Source organism: Macaca nemestrina, chromosome 10 (genome assembly GCF_043159975.1).
Source record: "Macaca nemestrina isolate mMacNem1 chromosome 10, mMacNem.hap1, whole genome shotgun sequence".
Classification (NCBI taxonomy): Eukaryota; Metazoa; Chordata; class Mammalia; order Primates; family Cercopithecidae; genus Macaca; species Macaca nemestrina.
The window spans coordinates 67,452,335-67,478,534 of NC_092134.1; the positions used below are offsets into that span (position 1 = coordinate 67,452,335).

General features: G+C 39.3%; 1 protein-coding gene and 1 long non-coding RNA gene across 4 annotated transcripts in view; one reads left to right on the forward strand and one right to left on the reverse strand.

The window, feature by feature from the left end:
* Positions 1 to 5,739: 5,739 nt before the first annotated feature.
* Positions 5,740 to 26,200, reverse strand: part of LOC105473439 (high mobility group AT-hook 2) — a 137,803-nt gene continuing 117,342 nt past the window's right edge. Inside the window, exons 5-6 of one of the 2 annotated variants that reach the window (XM_024790199.2) lie at positions 17,915 to 17,947; positions 5,740 to 5,893 (exon numbers count right to left, since the gene is read on the reverse strand). In XM_024790199.2, the coding sequence (XP_024645967.1) occupies positions 5,846 to 5,893; positions 17,915 to 17,947 (81 nt within the window). In that variant the 3' untranslated portion in view covers positions 5,740 to 5,845. Of the gene's footprint in view, positions 5,894 to 16,745; positions 16,969 to 17,914; positions 17,948 to 26,200 lie in introns of those variants that run through there. The other variant, XM_024790203.2, reaches the window with a different exon arrangement.
* On the forward strand, positions 7,953 to 14,820 carry LOC105473440 (uncharacterized). Of its 2 annotated transcripts, none has more exons than XR_982247.3 (3): positions 7,953 to 7,982; positions 8,110 to 8,222; positions 10,066 to 10,350. It is a non-coding gene; the product is annotated as an uncharacterized lncRNA (long non-coding RNA). The 2 variants fall into 2 exon arrangements; XR_003016214.2 differs by lacking the exon at positions 7,953 to 7,982 and adding an exon at positions 14,583 to 14,820 and having other exon boundaries at positions 8,084 to 8,222; positions 10,066 to 10,174.

Consider the following 26,200-nt stretch of genomic DNA (forward strand, 5'->3'; position numbering starts at 1 on the left):
CTTACTGAGGTCCGCCTTTATGGACCGGCTCCGGGGACAGACATGGGACCCACATCTGATCTGACCAATCAGCGTTTTCTCCCCACTCCCACCCACTTCTGGCCAGAATGATTTTATAGTGATTGGCGTGAGATCCAAATTGGCCCAACAGTATTCAACCCCAAGATTTTGTTAGAAATATTGAAAAAAAAATAAGGATCTTTCTTCAGAGTTTGCTAGATCGAGATGATGTGGGTGTGGGGCTTACAGCAGCTACCCTGTCATCGCTAGAACATAACCTATCCAAGAATGAAGCCAAGATAGAGAAAAGCTGAACTATAGGTTATATACAGACTATAGGTCTGGCCGCATCCTTGGGTCCCTGGATCAAGCCGTGCCTAAAGATCCACATCCTGGACTTCCTAGTTTATCAGCTACTACACACTTTGTTTTGTTTTGTTTTGTTTGGCTTAAGTCATTCTGTATTGGGTTTATGTCCAGTGCAACTGAAGGGATCCTGGCTAACACAGCCATTCATTTCTAGGGCAGGAGCTGCTAGCCTGTGCTAGACTAAACTATCTGCATTTTAATATTAACTTTGTCTTTGTTTCATTGCATCTCTTGGAGCATTACTACTTAGATGGCAGCTCTTCTTCCTTAGATTCCTCTAAAACCTGACCAATATGCCCAGTGGAACAGCAGACATTAGTCAGTGATCTGACTTGGGAGGACATTGACGCTTTTGAGATCTCCAGGATTTGGGGAGATCTCAAAACACACATGGCAGTGTGTTAAAGGTCTCCTCTTTTCTCTGAACTCTCTAGATTCTCAGCAGCAGCACACTACTAGAGCTAGATCTGTGTCTACCATTTTCCTCACAAAGCAAGTTTCTTTCAAGGTAGATACCCCATAGTCTGGGTTCTGGCAGCACAGCATTCTCAAATGTTGCTATTTCACATCCTCAAGAATGTATGCTTAAACTAGGACTAAGGAAGCCACAGGACAAGCAAAACCCAAAAGTGAGAAAATAGGTAATTGAATAGAAGGGAGATGGGACTAACAGGTCACAAGGGATCAATCTTAGGGTTGGTGGCAGTACAGGGGAAGAATTTAGGGCCCTGGGAAGGCTGAGATAGACTTACTCATGGAGTGGAGGCAGATCATCAAGGTGTTGATTCAGGCTCAAAAGCAAACACAAGAGCCTAACTACTACAAACTAGGTACAAAGTGGAGTATTGCTCACTGACATGAGGCATTTTCCCATGGGCCGTAACTGGGTCTTGGTATGACAGAGGAACCAAGGCATGACTGGCTCAGCTTAGGTGGAGTCCCAAATACATAGGCTGAGGATGGAGGAGAGAGGGTCATATCTGCAGCCATTCCCCTCCTACTTCAGAAGAAACCGAATTGCCAAGTCTTACAGATGGCCGAACTCGGATTAGGGGTGTAGACCCCTGTTGTTGCCTTTTGACCCCCTGGTTGTTATCTATCTGAATTATGTATTTCAAAAATAATTTTGATTTTTTCAATTTTTCTTCCACTTTTAGGCCAGAATTCCTAGATATGAAGAGTAATTTCTCAAGAATGACCTTACCTAACTCTAGAAATTAGTCTTGCTCAATAAAAAGTCATCTCACAGAAATAAAACTAACTTGAAAAGAAGAGCATCAAATCTGCCGTCTTCTCTCTGCTCTTGTTTTTTTTTTTTTTTTTTTTTTTTAACTTGAGAGATTGAGTTTTGCTGTGTTGCTCAGACTGAAGTGCAGTGGCTATTCAGAGGTGTGATCATAGTGTACTGCAACCTCCAACTCCTAGACTCAAGTGATCCTCCTGCTTTAGCCTTCTGAGTAGCTGAAACTATAGGAGTGCGCCACGGTGCTGGTCTTGGGCTCCTTATGTTTCACTTCTCTGAAGTTTTGTTACAGCTGGAGTTTGCATCATATGCCCCCTGGCTGGAGGGTATTCATTCCTAAATTCTGTTTTTATTTCTGCCTAGAGTACTACACCACTTACTATTCCTGAATTCACTAAAGAGTTGAGCATCCTCAGCCCATTAAAAGATACATACCCTCCCCACGCTCCCATATGAAATGCTACATTGGCTGAAACCCATTCTCCTTCTCTGATGGTGACCATAAAGGCTTTCTGTGAGAGGGCCTGTGATTTGTCCTTGGTATTGGCAGGGGTTTCGGGATGCAACCACTTTTCAGGATAACTCAGTAAGGTACTCACAGAATACTGACTGTGAGAATAAGTGAATGAATTCAGGAATGAAGTAATACATTTAACAAATTTCCTGACAGCAGATGTCTTAAAATTGGCAAACTCTTTCTAGAAACAAATTTCTCTTAAGAAGCTAAATGAAGAAAATTTGAGTAACAATGGTGATAGTACAAACCAGAAGTTTTAGCTTTTTAAAAATCCTGGATATATTCATAATTAGCAACTTAAGTGTCAAGTTGACCTTGAACTTGGTAGAATCATTCTGACTTTGCTAGTACTTTTTAGAGTTAAAAGGCTCCTATCTAGGAGACACTTCGTGGCTTTCATTTCTTATTCTTTTGATCAAACTTCTAGATCTCTCTTCAATGTTACTTCAAAGACAACTGTTGCATTAGTTACTTCCCTTACAAACTTTGTAGATGCTAGCCTGAAGTAAAAATTCTATAGTTTGGAACTACAGCTTATTCTTCATGTTTCTTCTAAGATTGTCTCTGTAGAATTAAATGTCAGAATCTGAAAGGTGAGCTCAGGGCAGTTGATTGAAGGAGTATGATATGTAAAACACACTTTATGTATGTGTGTACCAAGGTGTGTGCAAGGGGTGCAACAAAATGACTTGTGAGTGTCTCCCTCCTTGATCTGTTTTGACCAAACTTTATTACTCATTTAATGGAACTGTAACAAAGAGCAGGAATCAAAACACATGGGGATCACAGAGGCTGTTATGTTTATTGTGCAGAACAGACAGTGATAATCCACTAGAGAAATATTTTCAACAAGCAAGCGATTCAAAGTACAATCATAGACAGCAATTCTACATGAAGAACAAGGAATAAAGTTAGAAGACACTCAAAGGAACAGGGAGAAAGTCAACTGCAGTTAAACGTCTTGATACTTTTCTCCTGCAAACATACCTGACTTGCAGAAATGGTAGAAAAGTTAAATGTCCAGTCTTATTTAGCTGTGACCAACAACAGCAAAGAACAGTCCTATAAAATTTATCTCCCACAAAAATAAACTATATATATAAAAATTTTATGATGTTCTTACTGTTCCATTGGCCACAAGCTTTTTTTTTTTTTTTTCAGTATGAAAAATGAGGTATACTGGGACTTAAGAGGTAGTAGTGTGTTTTGATTGTACAACGTACGGGAAATAAAAGTGTAACTTCACCAGAGATGGAAATCACTCAGTGTACCATGTTTGGCCAACAAGAGCAATTGCTTCAATTTTATGAGCTGGCCAATGAGGTTTCTAAAAGGCCCATCCAAAGATATGGAATGCGACTTTTATTTTTATGAGCCACGTTTATTTGCTTATTTAATGCACAGTTAACAGTAATGTTGAGTTTTAATTCTCTCCATAGCTCCTTTGGTGATTCACAACAGTGAGCGATCTGCCAGTCTCAGAGAGGTATGTGGCTTTTGAAACTACCTCCCTGAAGCGGCTGGAAGAGAGACGGTTTTGAGTTTCATTTGGCTTCAGTACTAAAAGCCATACTGACAAAAGCCGTCATGAGAAACTACCTCCTGGCCCAGTTGATAATACCATGTTAAAAAGTCAGCACACTCACTAGGAGAGAAAGGCATAAAAACTCTACACAAGAAGCGTTTAAAATAAATCTGGTTGAGACATATTACAAAAATCACATTTGTGTAAAATACATGAAAATATCTGTCAAGCATTTTCTTATATTCAACTAATCTTAAAAACACATATTTTTGATTGCATTATGCAAAAGCAGGGCTTGTTGCATCTCACCTACAAAGCTTCAAGTTTCTTTGAAGGTTGGCTTTTATTTTATTTATTATTTACTTATTTTGCAAAAATATGTAAAAATGTGTTCCTTTCTATCAAACGTCTTTTATAAAAATAGTTTTGACTAGGGATAGCTGCAGTTTGAACTATTTCAAACATTGAAAAAAACAAATGAATGCTGCAAGTAACAAGTTCATTTCTTTTGAAGTCTGGAGGTAGGTCTTTGCAAGTCAATTAGTCCATTTCCTTAAACAATTCATTTGAGGTACAGACTTGGAGGGTAATATTTAAACATTACAGTCAAATCTTGTGTGATGTGTAGTGTGATTGAGGAAAATTATCCTTAAGAACCTAGGAGCGACTTGGTTAAAACATTTTCAAGTTAATGTAGAAATCTAGCAGAGAAGCTGAAACAAGTATTTGTAAAAATTTTTAATTAAAAAAACATAGAAAAATACATAGTCATGCTGAAACACAGTAAGGAGATTGCTTCTTTAACTGTAATTAAGTGTACAAAAAGAACTGCAGATGATTAGAATCACCTACCCAGTAAGTTTTTTTCTTGCATTGCTTGTGTATAGCAGCATGTAATAAGTACTAGACTGTAAATTCATTGTAACATTCAGAGGTAGTATTGAGTAGTGGGGATATATTGCATCTCTGGCTAAAAGTGCAGTTTGAATGAAGAGATGGTGAACTCAAGCCGAAGAAAAGCACCTCGGTCAACCATCTTATGTCAAAACGTATTACTTGAAGTAACACATATGCTTAATTTGAGGTAAGTGGTATTTAGGTCTTTCATGGAAACTGATACACAATGAAAAGAGAGAGGGAGAGGAAGAGGGAGAGAGACAGAGAGAGACAGACTGCCCCCTTTTTTTTTTTTTTTTTTGCTTTTTAAATTGACATATAATTATAGCAAAAGAAATTTAGATTTCGCTCCTCTCACCTCATAATTAGGTGAGTTAATCATGCATTATTCTGTTGTACCTTTTCATTAAATTACAAAGAGGATAATTTTACTTGTCTAGGTTCCTTAAATGCTCTGAGGCTGACAAGTGTTATTGATTGCTAAATGGCATTTGGCTCTGTAGGAAGTAGATTTCCTAAAAATGAAGTGTCCTGAAAACAAGTGCTGTGAGTAAATTTATTACTCCTGCTGATATGTGTGATATCCATAAATAGAAAAGTTGGCAATATTCGTTTGCTTACTTCCCTTTTTGAAAAATGAACATAACCTTTTCTGGTTTGTAAGCTGAATGAAAGGATACATCAGCATTTCGTCTCATTTAGAAATAAAAAGTTAAAAATCATCAAGTAAGTGTCTACAAGATTATACGAAAAAGAGAAAGTAGTATCTAGTCCTTATCTTTGGTGTTCTAAACAGAGGATTCACTACAGGGAGTGGGTTGGGGTGGTATTTGAGGCGTACACAGTGTTACACACCGCGTTCTTCCTATATGAATGCCCGACATCACAAGTGTGACACGTTTCTTGTTTGCATGCAGTGCAGTGATTGACTAAACCCAATTCAGTTTTTCTCACCCGCCCACTCTTGCTTATCAGATCAACAAACTATTAGTAGGTTAAGAAAAAAGAAAACAGTAATTAAAAGTTGCATTGTTAAGCTGTGTCCCCTGTGTTTACAGCAGTTTTTCACTAAACCTGGGACTGTGAAGGGATTACAAAGAAGGTGATTAATATAGTCCTTTTTAAGGTTATGTGATTTCTCCCCACCCCACCCCCACCCTCCCCCGCCCCACCCCACCCCACCCCAGATGAAAGTGGAAAGACCATGGCAATACAGAATAAGTGGTCACTGCAGTGTCTTCTCCCTTCAAAAGATCCAACTGCTGCTGAGGTAGAAATCGAACGTTGGCGCCCCCTAGTCCTCTTCGGCAGACTCTTGTGAGGATGTCTCTTCAGTTTCCTCCTGGAACACACAAAGGGCACAGCCATGACGCTCAATCGTTACACTGTGTGGGCTGCTCTTGCCAACAGTGCAGAGGTAACCTGTTTCCACAGCACATTATGCTTGCCTCAAAAGAGGATGACGATGACTGGCGAGCCCTCATTGCCAGGGCTTCTTAAACCGTAATTGAGGAATCAAGGTGTTGTTTTTTCCCAGAGTGGTCATTAGCCACTGTTGACTTAAGGCTTGACATCATGGCGACTGGTCAGCAAATTCAATTGTTTGCTGTCCAGAGACGGTCAGGGCAATGCACGGTTACTCACCAATTAGAAAAAAAATAGGAATGGAATAAATTTTTCCCGACAGCATGCCATTCATCAGTTTTAAACACCGGCACACAAGGAAAATAAGAGTTAGGGGGATCAGTTCTTAAGGCATAAACGAACCCACCCTCCGGATACTGGTAATAATAGCTGGTATTTTTAGAGTGCTTACCAGATGCTTAGGCACCTTCTGTTAATATTCCTATTTTACAGATGAGAAAACCAAGGCACAGACAAGGAATGTGCCCAAAATTACAGGGTGTGTGGGACCAGGATTTGGGTCGGGTCGGTTTTGGTGCCAACACCAGCGTGTGACCGCTACACCACTGTGCAGAGGCAGTGTGAGAGCAGGGGCAGATCGGACAACGAGCCTTCCCAAATCCATTTCCTCCCCCTTGTATTTATTAAAGCACATTTTGAGACAGTGACCCAAGTTCAGCGTAACTGCTCAATCTCAATACTAATCCGCATGGACCAAACATTTGATGGTGGGCTAGCCAAGCAGAGAAAATCTAATATATATGTTTTTGCAAGGCCCCCTCTTCATATAAATCTAACTCCTCCTTCCCTTTTCCTTTTTTTGATTCCTTATGGCTCTGGAATTTGTTGGGGTTTCTGCGAGCCGGCTTGAGCCGCAAAGTTCTCTTTCCTTTTGCTTATTTAACAAATGTGCAGTACCTTTCAGGACATGGGTGGTAAAGCGGAGACAATAAACATTTCCGATAAAAGCGTCGTTAGTGAGAGGATGATTTTTATCAAATGCTGCACATTGTCTCATAAGACGGCATGTGAAAAAGATCTGGGAGAAGAGGTAAACATTTACTCCTGCAGCAGACCGAGCCCCTTTAAGAATGGCCAGCTTAAAACAGCTTATAACAGTCTTCATACTTTAATAGATTTGATTTTCCACATGGCTTCATTTTGTCTGGGTGGCTAACCGACACAATTTATACCTCTCTTCCTTTCCCAGGTCACCACAGTACACCATTCAGTAAAGCATGCCTTAAAGCTTGTCTGCATTATATGACCAAACTTCCATTCATTAGTGTTTGAAACACTTCAGCTGTGAAGGGGCTCCTAAATGCTACCATGTGTGACGCTTTTGCGTAAAAGCAGCAAATGGGAGAAAAAACCCCACATGAACGGGCACTCACCCACTCACATGAATGCACATACACACACACGCACACACACACTCTCTCTATCCTGGGCTTTAATCACAGGCCACTGCATACTTCAAACCCTTTGCAAAAGGTTTCAAATATTCTCCTTCCCCCTGAAGACTGAGAGAGCTGTAAATCCTGGGAATAAACACACATACAAATGAATGGATTACAGCTTGAAAAATATAACCATGGCAGCATCAAGTCATGAGATTTCACACCGGTTTTGTTTAGTCTGCTTTGGGTTTTGTGGGAAAAGTGGAACGTATGAGGCTACCTCCCCTTTAACTCCCAACCCCCAAACTGTGGGCTTCACATATATAAGCAGCAGGTTTATACCTCTTGACTAGGCAACAGGCCATGACCCTGAGATTCTCTGTGGAGCCCTGGCCACAAAGGAGGATGTAGCATGATCAAAGCCATGGGCAGACGAAAGAGAGGCGAGCCAAAGATCAGCTGCCCTGTGACCCTGTCCTTTCATTTAATATTTAAATTCCAGAAAGTCACTGAACCGTTAGGCAGATACACACCTCGTCTGTCCCCAGATGACTCACTTCCCATTATGACATGAGGTGTGGACTTAGGTGATTACTCTGAAACAGACCATGGCATAAAAGCCAGCAGGTATATTTTATTCCTTCTTACGGTTAACAAATTAATAGAGCACAGTCAAGCTGGCAAACCTCCTGGATTGAGCTGTAATTATTCCATTTCTAACCGTTTGATTTTTCTATACTATCCGGAAACCAAGGTACTTTCAAATCCGAAAGGAAACAGAATTTTCAGGCCGTGAACTTAACAAAGACCTTGTACTAGATGGAATGTGATCAGCTTTTCAAAACATTCCCAGAAATTTTGCTTGAGGTGAGCTCCTGAAACTCCTGACTTCCAACCCCTTAGACACAATTCAAATGAAAATGGTGGTAGATCATAATGTTTCCTTAACTGTTCTTAACACAATGTGGATAGTTGTTTTATTAATGCATCTTTCTGCTGACCTTGGAATTCTTCTACTAGTGACTATCAGTTAGTACTGGGAACATGACTAGGATGTCAGAGGGTGGGAGTCTCACTCTGTTAAAGGTTTGCAGGCAATGTGGCTCTCACATGCTCAGAATGATGGTTTTCTCAAATGTCTAGTTAGTGGAGAGCTCTCTCTTCTTGGCATAGCCCTGGCTGGCCACCCTTCAAAGGAAGGAATGGTTCCCAAAGGGGTGATGTGGCGGGGCAGGTGGCTCTTCCCGCTTCTGCAAACCTCAGCTCTCACCTTCCCAGTGACTTGGTCTTTGGCTACATGTGTGGATTCTGTACCACAAGTGTGCATTCAATGAAGAGAAGAAAAACCTTCCCTGTCAGGAATGAGGTTGGAAAACCCATTCTTAGCTCCCCTAAGTGTCATGGTCTGGCCAGAGTTAACACAGGGTGCTTCTGTGGTGCAAAGGGAGAACAGAAACAGGTGACATGGAGAATAAGCAGCTGGCTCTGACATCCCCAAAGAGTCTTGTTTCTGTAACTGAGGAGTTGGTAGGGACCCCTGAGCTTCAATCACCTTTAGTAACTTAAAAGACATGGCTGGGGCCAGGCGCGGTGGCTCACACCTGTAATCCCAGCACTCTGGGAGGCCGAAGTGGGCGGATCACAAGGTCAGGAGATCAAGACCATCCTGGCTAACACAGTGAAACCCCATCTCTACTAAAAATACAAAAAAATTAGCCAGGTGTAGTGGCGGGCACCTGTAGTCCCAGCTACTTGGGAGGCTGAGGCAGGAGAAGGGCGTGAACCTGGGAAGCGGAGCTTGCAGTGAGCAGAGATGGTGCCACTGCACTCCAGCCTGGATGACCTCAAAAAAAAAAAAAAAAAAAAAAAAAGGCTGTGTGTTATAGACGATAGCTTGTACCTTGACATGTTTTAAAAAAATTGCGTCACATTTGTCACCTAATGGTCAAAGGACCTTTGAGCTTGTGTAGCTCCCAAGAGAAGCCTTGAAGTAATAATAAGAAGAAAACTGTAGCCAAGAGTTGCACACATCTCATTAGGGTCTAGTGGCAGGGTGGGAAGGCTAAACAGCCGCTCTTTGGTCAAGGGGCTTCAGGAATGTTCATATGAAAGGACTTTTCAAAGTGCAAGTGCACAGTGACATTTTTATGAGCACCAGCCACTAAGGCCTCTAAACACCGAACAGCTCCCAGCCATCATGCAGCTACTTTACAAAGACAAGTGAGGTTGCGTGGTACCGGGCTGAAACATGTGAGCTTTCTTGGCAGAAAATTGATGAGCGGGGCAAGGGATGGGCAGAGTTGGAAAACTATATTTTTATTATAACTACTGGAAAAGTGCACTTACTTTGCCTTAGTTTTTCTTTTGTTCATGAAAAAAGGAATTTGGTAAATGTAACTCTTTCATTGTTTTAGCTAAGCTTGAAAAAAACTCCACTAAAACCCAGAAATATAGTTTGCACGTATCACTGTTCTCTTAATTTGGTTCAATATGATGCATGTGATATATACACCTTTGGGTACACTTCTGCTAATTGATTAAAAAGGAGGAGGAAGACAGCCCAATATCCAAACTTAACTCCTAAGGCTGATGGAATTTTAAAATGTCTTGAGTTTAATAAGACTTACCATACAGGCATGGATGAGGGTGTGTGCTGGAAGAAAGTTCAGTATTTAATGCTAAGAGCTGAAGCTCTGGGTTTAATTTTCAGATGCAGACTAAACAGCAGGTCTGCAGTAGAAGAGGCCAGTGGATTCTAAATGGAACCGGGAAATACAAACTCAGAGGTGGTGTTACCACGATGCCCTCCTTTGTGTGTGGTAAGGAGTGCAAAAATCACAGAAGTCCATGTCAGCTTTAATAAGTCCTTATCTTTTTTTTTTCTTAACTGCAAATAATTCTGCAACTCTTCTATTACATGATGTTGCAGGCCAGAAATACATGTGTAATTTAAGCTATCTTGCCAATAAACCTACAAATACTTGGTAATCTAGAAAGGGTAGTTATGGCTAAGTGGCATTCTTTTTCTTGTTATCTGTGTAGGTTCAATTTCTCAGGAACTCAGAACGACACACTTAGGAGTTTTCCACGTTCACGAGTATCTTGAGTCAGTCCTGTTACAGCAGAAATAAAGGGCTCTCCTCAGCAGCAATGACCAGGAACTAGTTTTTCAAGTTCCATCTGTAGCTAAGTGACTGACAAGACCACAAAGCTGAGTTTTTCTATTCTCTGTCAGATATTTTCGTTTAAAATGTATCAAGACTGTTTAACTTAATGGAAAGTGATTATTTCCTCCAACTAGGAAAACTCTACAGCAAATTTTTAAAAAACATGTTAAATGGAACACATATAAACCATATAATCTGGCAAGAGCAAGGGATTCTGGTGGAAATGCTAGGCAGGAATTACGTTTTTCAAAAGGAGACAAGAAGTTGAGATATTGACAGCATTTGTACCTGATCTTGTCTTTATTTTTGCATTACGTATATATAACATAGAATTGTTAGGACTACTTTGTGTGTGTTAGCATCAGCTTAATAAAGTTGGTTTGAAGGTCTTGCTAGGGCATGTTTAATGTAAAGAAGGTTGAGCTTGGACCTCACTAATCATAGATGCCAACCACTGCACTAGCAGGTCTCAGTCCCACTGTGTCAGACCAGTAATGACTATACATGTCTATCTACACTGCAGGATTGTGTGAGAAATGTGACAACCATTTGGGGAAACCTTGAAAAAGAGTAAAAATCCAGTAAGACTATAGTGTGAAGCTGTGATTATTAATGTCAGTTACTAATTCTGTGATTATTTCTTTACCTATGATTCAAGGATAGGTTCTTAAGAAAGAAAAAAACTATTCAATAGGGTCCCCAGAGGAAAGTAAAATAAAAAGTATTAGCTTCCTAAAATGCTCTCTGGCTTGTCTTGTCTGTAATCTCAATAGAGTTCCATTACTGAAAATATCGCAACAGAAGTAATGCTGGTCTCTGGGATACAATGAATTTCTCCTTCCTGGGATAAAGGGCTATTTTTAAAAAATCTGGAGATGGTAGGCACATTTTTCAAACAGGGAAATCATTTTAGGTATAAACTAATCATAAGTTTCAGGAGTCACGATTTCTGAGGATTACTGGTTTGATCAGTTTTCCATGCCAGGTTCAATTCTTATCACAGGAACACTGCATTTTAAAAAATAGCTAAAGACAGCAAAAGGATTTTTGCATAAACAAAGTATTCAAAAGAAGGGATTTTTTTTTTTTTTAAATGGAGATGGGGTCTCACTATGTTACTCAGGCTGGTCTCAAACTCCTGGGCTCAAGGGATACTTCTGCCTCAGCCTCTCAAAGTACTGGGATCACAGACATGAGCCATCATGTCCAGCCCAGAAGAAGAAAATTTATTTCAGTGTTTCCACAACTGTTGTGGAATGTTCTTATTTTTATGCAAAGTAGCTTTAAATTATGATTAAAGACTGCTTAAGGGTTATATTCCAGATGTGCTTATTAATGGCATAGACTAGGAAAAACCTTTTCCTTTTGTTTTGTAGATGTGTAAAATTTTGCATAGGTGTTGTATTTGCAGCCAGGGAACAGAACATTTGTGGATTTTAATCATTATTGCACCAAATGTTTTTCATTATCCTGAGTTATGACTTTTGAGTAAGATTATAAAAATATCAATAACAGTAAGTTAACAAATAATTTCTCAGTAGACATTTGAGTGTCTAGCAAACATTTCCTGAATGTGAGTGTCTGAGACAATGCAATATATTTCTATGCAACGATTAAGGATTTTCTTAGAAAGACCAGGTTTTAAAGCCAATTGCTATTTGTTCCACATTAATTTGGGTGAGTAAGTTTAGAGAGTAAGAAGAAAGATATATATTGAGTAAATAATTGGTTTTTATCCAGTACACATCAAAATGTAGAGGAAAATTCTGCAATGTGAAGGGAAAATGCAGGCAGCCACTGCCATTTTGTTTTGAGCCTAATCCACAGACTTCCCCACACAGAAACAGTCATACTTAAAAAAAAAAAAAACAAAAAACCTCTCGGCAAATGTGTCAAGTCCAGAAACACTAAATTTTGCCTTTTGGAGTTTTATAAGTTGCCCTAAATTGAGTGATGTTCTTTCACTTCTGTTAGAAGTTGTCATCTCTATAAAACATTTCCTGCCAAGAACCGCTGACTTCATCCTGCCAATATTCCTGTATTACAACTGTTAGCTAAGCTAATTACTTCATCTGTTTACAGTTAATAATCATTTTGATACGCTTCCTCTGCCCTCCAATTTCCCTGTGCTGCTATGTCCTTGAGCTACTTTATTAAGGGTTAAACCTTGGTTTCTACTTTGCTCTCTCCTTTTCCCTTGACCTGTGTGATGTCAGAGGTCAGCGGTTAAGTCAAAAAGTATTTCCTATACAACAAAACAGTGCAACTCAGGGCAGCCTTTGATATGATTCTTCATGTTTTGCCAATTGGTACTAAACATTTACTGGCCCACAAGATGTTTTACCAGCTTGAAAGTGCATAAGTAAAAAAATAAATACATCAGTAATCTTTATGACTTAGGCAGTATAAATCATTATGTTCCTTGAGTGAGTAGACGAGTGAGTATTTGTAAGTCTGATTTATTATGAACTATTTACTGCACTGGCCAAGGTACCATGTAAAAGATGAGTGTTAGAGTGAGAATGCTTTCCCCTTTCCTCCTTCCCTCTTTGTATGTCTAGACTAAAAGCCCCCAGTAAAAATGCCTTCTTTGAGAACGAGATGCTGACTGCAATTCATCAACTTGCTTGTCCCAAAATGAAATCTCTCATTTTTCTCCAAACAATGTTTAGGTTGTCTGAAATATAAACATCCTTAAAACTGCCCTTGAAGTCTCTGTAAAAACATTCAACATTTTATTTTGAGGGGGAAGAAATCCCGTGATAATCAAGGCTTACTGAGATTTCTTTGCCCGGGTGCACACCACCCACAGAAGATGTTACTCGCAAGTAAAAACTCTTTTTTGAAACAGAAAGCTTTGTTTCCAGTCTTTTAGAAACTGAAAACTTTGCAATCCTCTCACTGGGAAATTGAAAAGGAGCAGGTTTGTACCTGTCCTAATTGCCAGAGGCATTGTTTGCCAGGGCTGTACAACAATGGGGAAAGTAGATTGAAAGGGTTGAGAACTTTTGGATTTTAGAAACATGTTTTCCCTTTGGGTAGAAGAAAGGTGAGAGAAAAATGTCTGAATTACATTTAGGGAGTCCCTTCAAGTCTCAGGTGAAAGCCTTAAAAGGGAAATAGCAATAAACGATCAAATACCTGATAAACTAGAGAAACATTTTTAGACATCTCAGATGGAAAGAGACTTATTTTCATCAAAGTAAAAACCTGAGTAACAAAGCACCCTCTAATAATAATAATAATAATAATAATAATAATAATCTGGTACTTTTATGGTGTTTCTTTTTTAAAAAAAAGAAAAAGAAAAACCTACCACCATTTCCTACTAGGGTTAAGAATGTAATTCATATGACTGAGAATTCAACTGCTCAAATTGCTAAAAAATGAGCTGATTTCTATTTCTTTCTTTTGAGATGGAGTCTTGCTGTCACCCAGGCTGGAGTGCAGTGGCACCATCTCTGCTCACGGCAACCCTCCCCCGCCAACCAGGTTCAAGCGATTCTCCTGCCTCAGCCTCCCAAGTAGCTGGAATTATAGGTGCCTGCCGCCATGCCTGGCTAATTTTTGTGTATTTAGTAGAGATGGGGCTTCTCCATGTTGGCCAGGCTGGTCTCGAACTCCTGACATCCCTAAGTGTTGGGATTACAGGCATGACACCGCACCCAGCCTCATTTCTATTTATTTCCAATTAGCTAATTTCAATTTATTGTTTATCACTTGAAGTGGAAATATAGTAGAGCTATTTTGTAAGCCGTTTTCATTGGTTTTGGAATTTTAGAAAAAAGTTAACGTGCATATTACAGATTTTCCCCTTTAGATTTTAAAGAGGCTATTAACTCTCCCATTAGGATTATGGGACACAGTTGATGTTTGCAGCTGATGACACCTGGTGGATTTCCCAAACACGAACCCCTGCAACAGGGTGGTCCTTCACTTTTTATTTCTCTCTAGATGCATGTACTTGTACGCACAAACACAAGTGCATATGTAGGTGCTGAGATTTGTCATAATTCTGAATTCGTCTCCTCAGAATAAACTCTGCTGCTTTGTACCCCAGGTTCAAGAAGGGCCATTATTGAAGATCTGAGGAGACTTCAGCATTGGGCGGTATAAGGATACTTTACCACAGAGCCTTTGTAATTCTGTATACATGTGACAGAAATACTAGGAAGATGACTCTGAATGCTTTAGCCCTAATGATAGGATGGAGCAATTACTAGAAAATTTCCTCCAGCTAAAAAATCCTGCTTTAAAAAACATTCAAGGAAAACACTTGACGTCAAAGAGGAAGTACTTTGGAATAAATCAGGATTCTAGAATTTTTGAGACTATAAATCTCTGGAAACGAAAAACAGTCAAAAATAAGTCAAAACGTAATAATGCTACCTGGAATTTATATAATTATGAATCTCTTGTAATGTTCTTGGGAGGAAGGGAAAAGGCATTATTATTCCATTTCCTAGATGGATAAATAGAGCAAAGAGAAATTAATTAGCCTAGTGATGGGGTCAGAAAGAAAAACCTAGGTCTCTTTACACACTTCTGAGCCCTTTTCTTTAGATATCAAATATTTAGCTGTGCTAAAATTTTTATCTCAAAAGTGATTCTGAATGTAACCCCTCAAAGTGCTGTTGAAGGAAGGATATGAGACTGAGTTAATCCAGATTGCCACATGGGAAAGCCATCTGGGAGGGTATTTTGAAAGAAACAGATGGAAAAGGAAGATATGCTTTTGAATGTAGTGTAAAATTTACATTATCGTCCACGAACTTTCACATAGTTTTCATGTTTACATAATTCATTACTGTGTCATCAGACAATATAAATTAGGTAGCCCAATGAGCTCATGTTCTTTTTTATAGTTCTGAGTCTGAACTCTCCTATATGGGGCAAATCTGGAACAGGGTCTGTAAGGTAGTCATATTCATCCTTGAAGATCAACTCAATCCACTATGGATTCTTTGAGATTCTGGATTCTCTTGGGAAAAACTGTGATTTCACTTATATTATTTCTTGGTGTATTAATGCCCAACTTGCAATCAGTTCTAGCCACATTAATAATCTCCACCTGTGATGTATTTGTTCTTGCCTCTCTACCTTTGTATATGCCATTCATCTTATCTGTAATTTCTTTCCCTTAATTTATGTTTCAGTTTTCCCTTCTGCAACTCAACAACAACAAAATCAAACAAAACAAGAAAATTCCAGTCTTTGGGGTATCATCCCCTTGATAACCTGAGGCATTCCACTCATTCATCCGTATCCCCCGTGTGTCCCATGCACATTGACATTCTTTGGTCATTTGCTCAACAAATGTTCAAACATCTTCCCATGTGTTTTCATGGAGTGTCTTCATCTCTGGTTGCACATTATACTCACTTAGGGAGTTCATAAAAAATACTGATGGATCTCCAGACCAAATAAGCAGAATCGCTGAAGGGTGGGGCCGTGCTGGGGAGGAAATGTTTAACAACTTGCTCTTCAGGAAAAAAAAAAAAAAAGAAGTCCTGAATTTTAGTATTTGTCATTTTCCATGGTGTAAATACTCCCACCATAGTGGATTTCAAGCTACCTACTCGACATCACTGCACAGAATTCAGAAGAGATGTTCACTATTTGCTCATAAGGGCTGGTTCCAGCATGGAGTGCAGTGGCCGGATCTCAGCTCACTGCAAGCTCCGCCGCCTGAGTTTACACCATTCTCCTGCCTCAGCCTCCCGAGTAGCTGGGACTACAGGCGCCTGCCACCTCGCCCGGCTAGTTTTTTTGTATTTTTTAGTAGAGACGGGGTTTCACCGTGTTAGCCAGGATGGTCTTGATCTCCTGACCTCGTGATCTGCCCGTCTCGGCCTCCCAAAGTGCTGGGATTACAGGCTTGAGCCACCGCGTCCGGCCTACATATAAATACATTTCTCAGGTGCAGTGACTGTTTTTCTTTGTTTGACTCATCTTCCCTATGACACTAAACACAGGGACTGAATCAATATTAACAAATCACATAAGGTGATTAATCTGTAGTTCACAGCCTGTGATGCAAATGTGAACTCTGCCTCATCCTTTGACTCAAATGCACAGATATAAATTTATTTTCTCTTGATTTTTGTACAGATAAAGGATGAGAGGCTAAATATATTTGGGTTCTCCTACTTAAAATGTCAAGTTTTTGTTTATATATATATGTGTATATATATAAAAATATATATATTTTTAGCACCCCTCTCCCACTCTTAGCTTTTATGTATGGGAGCAGCAATGAGAATGACTTTTTTCGTGGTAACTCTGTTTTTATTCCACTTAAAGCTCATGTGTAATTGTTTGAAGACACTTTCCCTGGATCCTTTCATGTGTTTGGAAGTTTCAGTTCTCTTCTAAGTGGCATTTTTAGAGAATAGTAGATATATAAGATTGCCCGGGTGGTCCTTCCCAGGCAAGGCAACATTGACCTAAGAAAACAGGATGCAAGGTAGATTTGTAAAGACCTCTAGGGAAAAAGATTTCATGGATACTTAAAATTACACGAAAGAGTTCTACTTAATTTGATAGCTCATGACACTGCTTAATAACTTATTTTAGCAGGTTCAGCATACCACCTAGAACTCCAATAACTATGTACATCCAGAAGGGAAGAGAACAGCAGGACATTCTTATACTTTAATAATGGCTCACATTATTAGCAATCATGGTTAATTTATACTTCAGTTTTGTTTTCTTCAAGATATGCTTCCTCAATAAACATGTGTTTTTAATGTTTCTATGTATAGATTATAGTGAGGACAAGGTGCTCCAGGAATATGGGGCAAGAGACGTAGAGCTATTTCCCAATTTTGATGTTGCCAAAAACTTCAGAGACTGGGATTCAGTTATTTAAATAAGATCTAAGAATGCATCAGTCTGCAAGTTAGTATAACTTAATTTTCAAGTATTCCAGCATTCTTTGGAGTGTTTTGGGATCATCAAATATTATGAAATGGTTCAATGAAGAAATATGTTTCCAGTCATGAATCATTAAATAGAAGTCTGGTGTCAAGTCAACAGAACATAGACAGTCAGTTGGAAAGGGCAAAATTTGATGTTTAAGAATTGGTAAAAGATAGAGTAAGATTAAATATTTGTTTTACATATGAGGCAATGAAATAAAATAGTTTTATTTTTAAAATAATTTATATTTGCTTTGTACACTTAAGACCTTACATTTTGGGGGGTTTTTAATGGTACGATTGTCAACTATATATTCCTGACTTTGAAGTCTACAACACATTTTCAAGAACACTGCAAGACGATAATCAAAATGAAGAAAATGCGAAATAAGGTTTAGTTTGGGGACATTTTTCAGAACATATTTCACTTTTTATATTAATGGGGAGAATATAATTAATGACTATGTCTTACCTGAGCAGGCTTCTTCTGAACAACTTGTTGTGGCTAAGGAGGAAAAGAAAAAGATATATTTTAAAAGAAAATATACATTATGGAAAAAATTAGGTGCACATATTTTAAATATAGATACTTGTCTTCAAAGAAAACAGGAAAGTATAAAGTTCAACTGGTATATCCAAAGTTAAAAGTGTTTATACATGGCCAGGCGTGGTGGCTCACGCTTATAATCCCAGCACTTTGGGAGGTAGAGGTGGATGGATGGCTTGAACCCAGGAGTTCTAGACCAGGTTGGGCAACATGGTGACACCCTGTCTCTACAAGCAGTACAAAAATTAACAGTGTGTGGTGGCATGCAACTGTAGTCCCAGCTACTCAGAGGCCTAAATGGAATGATCATGTGAGCCAAGAAAGGTCAAGGCTGCAGTGAGCTGTGATCATGCCACTGCACTCCAGCCTGGGTGACAGAGCAACACCCTATCTCAAAAAAAAAGAAAAGAAAAGAAAATCGTTTATTCCTGATCTCTCTATATTAAGGAAACACAACATAGGTTATCTCAGTGAAAGTAATTCCCAATTAAAGTCTGGCATACACGCCAAGTAGCTTGAAAGAAACTTAACTGTTTGATTCACTTTGTTTTTAGCCTATATGTCACAAAACTGAGGAGTGAAGGTACCTAATTTGTTAATATTTCATTTTTTAAAAACACCTTCATTGAGACATAATTTAGATACCACACAATTCACTCATTTAAAGTATATTTTAGTATATTCAGAGGGCTGTGCAACCATCACCACAATCTGATTTAGAACACTTTCATCGCCTCTAAAAGAAATATTGTACCCGTTAGCGGTTACTCTTCCCTAACCTCCACGTCCCTAGCCACCTCCCACGCCTAAGTGACCATGAATCTACTTTCTGTCTCTACGAATTTACCTATCTTGACATTTCACGTAAGTGGAATCATACAATATATGTAGAGTATTTTGTGTGTGACTTCTTTCACTGGCCTAGGGTTTTCTAGGTCATTCATGTGGTAGCATCAGCAGTTCATTCCTTTTTATGCTAAATAATATTCCCTTGTATGGATATACCACATTTTACCTATCCATTCATTAGCTGGTGGACATGTGGGGTGTTTCCACCTTTTGGCTATTATGAACAATGCTACTATGAACATTTATATACACATTTTCATGCGAACATGTTTTCATTCTTGGGTATATACCTGGGAGTGGAATCACTGCGTCATACTGTAATTCTTTGTTTCACTTTTTGAGGAGCTGCCAGACACCTTTCCAAAGCAGCTGCACCATTTTACAGTCTCACCAGCAATGAATCTGGAGTTCCAATTGCTCTGTATACATGCCAATGCTTGTTATTGCCTGTCTTTTTGCTTATAGACATCCAAATGGGTGTGAAGTTAAACATCATTGCTGTTTTGATTTGAATTTCTCTCACAACTAATGATGTTGAGCATTTTTTCATGTGCTTATTGGCCATTTATATGTCTCCTGGGGAGAAATGTTTATTTAAATCCCTTGCCCATTTAAAAAAAAATTGCTATCTCTTCATAACGAAGTTGTAAGAGTTCTTTTAATGTTTTACATCCAAGTCCCTTATGATTTGCAAATATTTTCTCCCATTCTGTGAGTTTGTTCAGTTTCTTGATGGTATCCTAGGAAGAATATTGTGTTATATCTATATCTATTGTATATGTAGAGCAAAACTCTCTCTTTTGAGTGAAACATCCGAGGGAATGTTTTTCTGCCTGCCTAACTTTCCAATAGAGTATTAGAAAGTACTTGTTATTACTTTGGCGTTATAAAAGGTGGATTTGAAGCCTGAGCTTTTCGATGGATTATTTACTTCCAGTCCTCACTCTCATGTCTGAATACAGGCATGCATTATTCTATCTACACATCACTGAGATTTGTGAGTACACCTGAGGTACTCTGATGTGGATAGTGACATGCGTTCTTGCGCCAGTGAAAAATAAAATTGTCACAGTTCTCCCAAATAACAGCAGTTAGAACACCTTCACTATTCACTAGCCCCTGTTCATTCATTCTGAGAGCCCCTTCCTCTCAGAGTTCCTCTCAGTGGTACGGTGGTTTATTGCTGGTACATTAAAAATTCCATATAAAAATCATCAGAACTTTTCTTGTTTTTAGATGGACAGCATAAAAATAAAATAAATGGCAAGGTACTTTTGCTCAAAGGAAAAGACGTTCTTCCCTTTGACTTTAAACCACAGTAGAGATGAGGTCATCACAAAAGCCCAAGTTTTGAGATGATATTTTCTCCAGGGGAAATCGAACTAAGAACAATGAGAACTTTTTGTCTCTTAGGACACAAAAGCGTGGGCTATTAGAGGATTCATTTCCAAAGGGCCATTTGGAAGAAGACAGCACTCTTCTTCCTCCCCCTTTTCCCTGTCGATTACACCTGTACACATGTTTACTCCCAAACCGTTTCAAATCTACACACATTCTTGCAGGCTGACTGGTTCCTACTGCTCAGAAATCCCCCTCCTTTTTTGGCCGAGGCTCCCGCATTCATGTGACTCCTGCACACTGCAGCTCAATGAAATCCTCTGAAAGGGCTGCCAGCTCACCCAATTTTCCATGAATTAGGTCCTGACACTTCAATGAGGGGAAAGACAATGTCTGAATCTCTGCCAGCCCTGGCTCCCGGCCTAGTCCGTGTCACGGAACTTCTACCAGCTACCCTCAGACACAGCACTTCATACTTTTCAGACCACCAAACAAACAGACCCTTGAATACTTTCAATGTTGGTTGGGGTTATGGCTGCCAGGATGTTTTCCCAGCCTCTGGCACCCAATGGCTCCAGACTGTGCCGGGAAAGTTTTTGTTGTTGTTATTTTGTTTTGTTTTTATTTTTATGAATGGCTTTGGTAGAAAACGCAGACTGAAGCATAATACTACCACCATTCATAAAAAGGGGAAGGAAACAAACTGCTGTCTGGAAAGCTTTTTGGACGCCAAACAAACTGTAAGTCTCTTATCTTCCTTGAGGCATCTCTCGGCTCAGAACTAAGTGTTGATACTTAGAAACCAGTTGCTCCTCAGGGTTCTTGGCATTAAAAACATGACTGGCCACAGGATTTTTTATAAGACCTGAATAATATCAACGATACATATTAGTCTTCTGTGCCGTTAACAGTAAATGTCCATGCACCTTAAAAAATGAGTAATATTTTGCACATGCATTTCCTATATAAAAGCTAAAATCCTTTATATTTTTAACATCTGCCCCTTTGTTACTGGGAGGGTCCAGGCCTTACTGTTTTCATTTTCTCACAGGGAAACCAAGGCCTAGGGAATTTAAATAATCTTCTGAGATCATTTTCTAAAACTAAAACAACTTGAGTCTACTGATTCTCTTAATCCCTGATATAATGCTCTGAAGAAACCCAGTCTGTTCCTTGAAAAAAAAAGAAAAAAGAAAAAAGTCAAATCAATATCCAATCCAGGAGAAGCTGTACTTCCCCGGCTTTGATTTTCAACTCCAGATTGTTCAGCAAGGCCTAGTTCTGATTCCTCCAGGTTGCTGATGAAAAGTGAATCCCACGGGACAAGAGTCAGCCCTGCAAAGTCCAGCAGCCTCACCTCACTTGGAGATTCTTCCTTCATTATCAATTGTGGAGGGGATAAGTCCCTCTTAAAGGTGTGGACATCATAATGACTGTTCTAGTGAACACATAGCAAAGCCTTTCAAGTTGTTTAGACAAATCTGATGATCCAATTCTAAGTGTGCATATAGGGAGTTTATATAATTTAGGCACTTTGTCAACTTGGCATGCAAACCCTTCAGTACACTGAGATTTTGAATTCATGATGTTGAGACTATTGCACCTTTCAAAAAGCTTGTAATGAAAATCATCATTCCATGGTTGCATTTAAACTTCTAAAATACAATGGGGTGAAACAGAGCTTCCTCCCAGAACAAAACATCAATAGCAGCATTGACAAAATCACCAAAGGACTTTGAAGAAATGTTTTGGATTAATAGATGTTAAAATAAAACTGTGGTCGGATGCGGTGGCTCATGCCGGTAATCTCAGCACTTTGGGAGGATTGTTTGAGCTCACGAGTTTGAGACCAGCCTGGGTAACCTGGCAAGACTTCACCTCTATTAAAAATAATTAGCCAGGTGTAGTGGTGCATGCCTGTACTCCCAGCTACTCAGGAGGCTGAGGTGGGAGGATTGCTTGAGCCTAGGAGGTTGAGGCTGCAGTGAGCTATGATCACACCATTGCACTCCTGCCTGGGTGACAGAGCAAGACCCTGCCTCTAAAGAAAAAAAATGGTGAGAACTCAAAGACCCCATCAGTTGAACATATCATGTGAAGATTAAGAAGAGCTCTTTCTAACCACATGGATTTCAGTGAGTAGTGCTCTGTAGTCTAGCCCTTAGAATGGACTAGCTCAGCCACAATTGAAAGTATAATGCTTGCAAATAAATAAATATCATTGTTAAAGTATATACAAATAGCTTAGGGTACAACATGCTAAGAAACTGTAGAGGATAAGCAAAAGGAAAGGACATAGTTTTGGATTTCTGAGGTCATACAGCAGACGAGCAGTTCTCCAAATGAAAGAAAAAAAGTTACTGAATTTTTAAAATCCACAGAGTATCTGGATTTTTAAGATTTTGTAGAAAGACACTTGTGTAGGAAATGGTCTGCCATTCCACCTATTTCAGAATAATTAAGAAGTTCCTCGGCCCTCCTAAGAATACAATCTATGGTTCCAGGAAGTCTAGGTATTTTAAAGCTGATACTCAGACAGCTAAGCCACTCCTTCTGGTAGGCATTGAAAGAAAATCCTTGCTAACAAAGGACCCAGACATTAGTAGTTCATTTTAGTACTAATCTAAACATTAAATAAAAAGAGGCTTGAATGGAGCTTACCAACTTAATTTTTAAAAAAAAATTAGGCACAGTGTATGGTAAAGCAAACATGATTATTATGCAAAGGGTCTTAAGGTGACCTTAGAAAGAAAGAAGCCCTTCACATGGCTCTCTGTGCAGATGAGTCTCTGGCTTTAATGTAAGCAGCAGAATTTTAATATAATTAGATCCTTTGCTTCTTGCCAGCCAGTAGTAGGTGATTTTGCCCACTTTGTTTTGAAATCGTATGATTTTGTTTTAAAAATCATATGACCATTGTTCAACCAATAGGTACTTCTGTGCCCTAGCATAATCTTTTTTCATGTAGATTGTTTTCCAGTCTCATAGCAATATAGTGTAAGACAGATCTTCTAGCTATTTACTAAAAAAGGATGTAAAAACCCTAATTTCTATAAAAATTCCTCAATGAGAGTGACATTTTGGGGGCCCTTCACACCTCATAAAACAACATCTCACAGGATCATCTGTTATTTAAAATTTTAAGTTAAATATGGTGTCATATTAAAAATGTTTATGCAAAAGATACTTGTTTTTAAACTTCCAAAAGAGTCCTTTAGATGTAAGCCAGCTCATTGAACTAGTGAGGTTTATGATCATGTTTGTATCCACACAAGTGTAGCCAGTTTTATCTGCCTGAACTGACAGATGAATATATCCCTACCATACAGACATTTCAATAAATACACAGACCTATTACTTATCACTTCACTGCTTTCTAGACCAAATTGATTGGTTATTTATAGGAAAAATGTCCCAAAATATTGAATAAGTAGACACAGCTCAAATTCTAGACAAGTAGTCATCAAATCTCTCTGCAAACACTCCAAATGGCCATGAACCATCAAGGCCAGCAGCAGCCTTGACTTGTGTGGTTGGGGCACATTGATGGGAGTAGCTTTTGACTTGTGGTGTGAACAATATCCTTCTTCACCCTTTGTCCAAAGTTATTTAAAGGTTCACAACACAACCTTTCTTTCTGTATAGAACATTCACCGAGATCCACTTTCATTTATGTGTTGCGAAATATGCTCTTATCCTCAGAAATTTCACACTGCTGTCCTGAATATATTTTCTTTGAATCTGATGTTTACCTGGCTGAAGGAGGATGACCATTATCAAGAATTTGTCTTTCATGAAATTACGTGATTGACATGTTTGTTCATGGCCCTCCGGATTTACAGTTTTAAAACTTCAATATTCCAGAATGTCAAGATTTGTGTTTGGGTCACTTTTCAAACAATGAACTTCAGGCTTTGGAGGCTTTGAACCACTTTTTTTTTTTTTTTAAGCATAAGAATCTCCCCCACACCTTTTATGTTAGATCTTATGTGGGGACCCTACAACAGAAAGCAAACAAAATGGTATTTCTGAGACTCATTCACGTGGCCTCTACTCCAACCCATCTCTGCCCTCCCAGGATGCCCCTGAGGCCCCTCAATGGAAAACCAGAGCTCCAGGGGAGGTCAACTAAAAACAAATCTTAGGACTAGGCATGTTGGCACATGCTTTTAGTCCCAGCTACTTGGGAGACTGAGGAAAAAGGACCCTTGAGTCCAGAAGTTCGAGGCTGCAGCGTACTATGATCGCACCTGTGAGTAGTCACTGCATTCCACTGCCACTGGAATGGAGTCAGCAAGACTCTGACTCTTAAAAAACAAAAATCTCTGATTTTTAGATGCAAATCCTCCTGCAGAACTGTATCGCCAGGATACGTGGAGGCAGAGCGTCTTCACAGCATTCACCGTGTGACTCGTACTATCAGGTTGAGCCACATGAACTGGCATTTTTGTAGGTCAAAACCAATCAATTATCAGCAATTTCATATGGTTTAATCCCATACAATCAAGGTAAGGTCTTTCTAATTCAGTAAGAGTAATTTTTGTGACGTGTCATTAAGCTGTATTAGCCAAGAGATTTTTGTACCTTCTGCATACCTTTTTGTACCTTCTGAGATCCTGTACTCAATTTTCCTGCTCACTCCTCTCCAGCCTGGATCCTTCCCCTTACACTTACTTTACCAAAAGCTGCCAGATTGCAGTGAAAGGAGGGATTGGCCTATACCAGGCATGGTGTTCCAGCTTCTTGCTTATGCTGTGGTTCTTCTTTCAGAGCACCAGGACTGTCTGTGGCCATCTGCCTAGATTCTCATACCCACTCCAAATCTACCTGAACTCTACCTCTTCACTGAAACTGAATGGCTGAAATAATTTGTGCATAACACTTCTCTGTGGCTATCCAGGGAAGGTCTAGAATGAAAACTGTCACTTTGAATTAAATTTAAAATTAATGGTCAACTCAGGTATTGATCAGATATAGGGGAGTTCAGTTTGAGGTATTCTACAATAGTAAGTGATCAAAAAGTTTTAATGGACCTAAGGAATGTATTTTGATAATTAGATAGGAATATGGTATATCTGAAGTTTGAAGGATTTATTTCAGATCAAATGTTGATGCAACATTGTGAGGATGAGATTCAGCTATAGTTAGCTATACAAATCACACCTCTAGGCACCACCCTTCTGGGGTTGAAAGCTTTTCTGTCTTAGTGCTTCCTGAGTTGGAAATAAACCTGCCTTCTACTGATGGGAGGCTTTGGTAAAGAGGAGAAACCATCTACCAGGAGTAGCTAGTGAGAGTTTTTTCTGAACCTAGAAAAAGCCTAAGTTAGGCCTTAACTTCCATTCCTTGTGCCTCCTGTGTGCATTTAGAGATGACTGTGCAATGTGTGTACACATGTAGCTACGGGTGGTTACAATTCAACAGTAACATCTGGCCCTTATGGTGCAAAGGAGATTTTGTAGTTCTCTGTACAAAGTCTCCCAAGAAGTGATAAATCTATGGGGGAGTTTTGGCAAAATCTCTGGAATTTCTGCTTGGTATTGTGGAAAAGGGGAAGTGTTCTTTATTTTCTATTCTCTTGGCTTTGCATTTAGACTTTAATGCAAAAGACAAAAGTAAGCATCATTTCAAAAGTATTTATTGGATTATTATAGCAAAGTGCCCTCACTGCTGCTGGCCTCGTTTCATCTGCTCAAGGATGAGAATAGCCACAAGCTGCTCTAGTTAGTGTTGATTAACATCAGACTGCGTATGTGTGGCAATGAGCCATAGCAGCTCTCATGAGAACAGACTGGGGGGCTGATACTTCGGAGTTTTTGCCTTCCCTCGGGTGCCTTTGAGACACCTTTGGAATGGAGTGAAAAGATCAATGGGAAGCCCTTTAAAAATCACAGTGTCATGATTAGTTTCAAAATGCATCCTTCTGGATTCTGACCTGATGAAGTGGTTCATTGGCTCATCAAATACTAATTGATATTTGAACTATATGACAGACAGGAACTGGGTGTAGAAAACAAAGAAGAA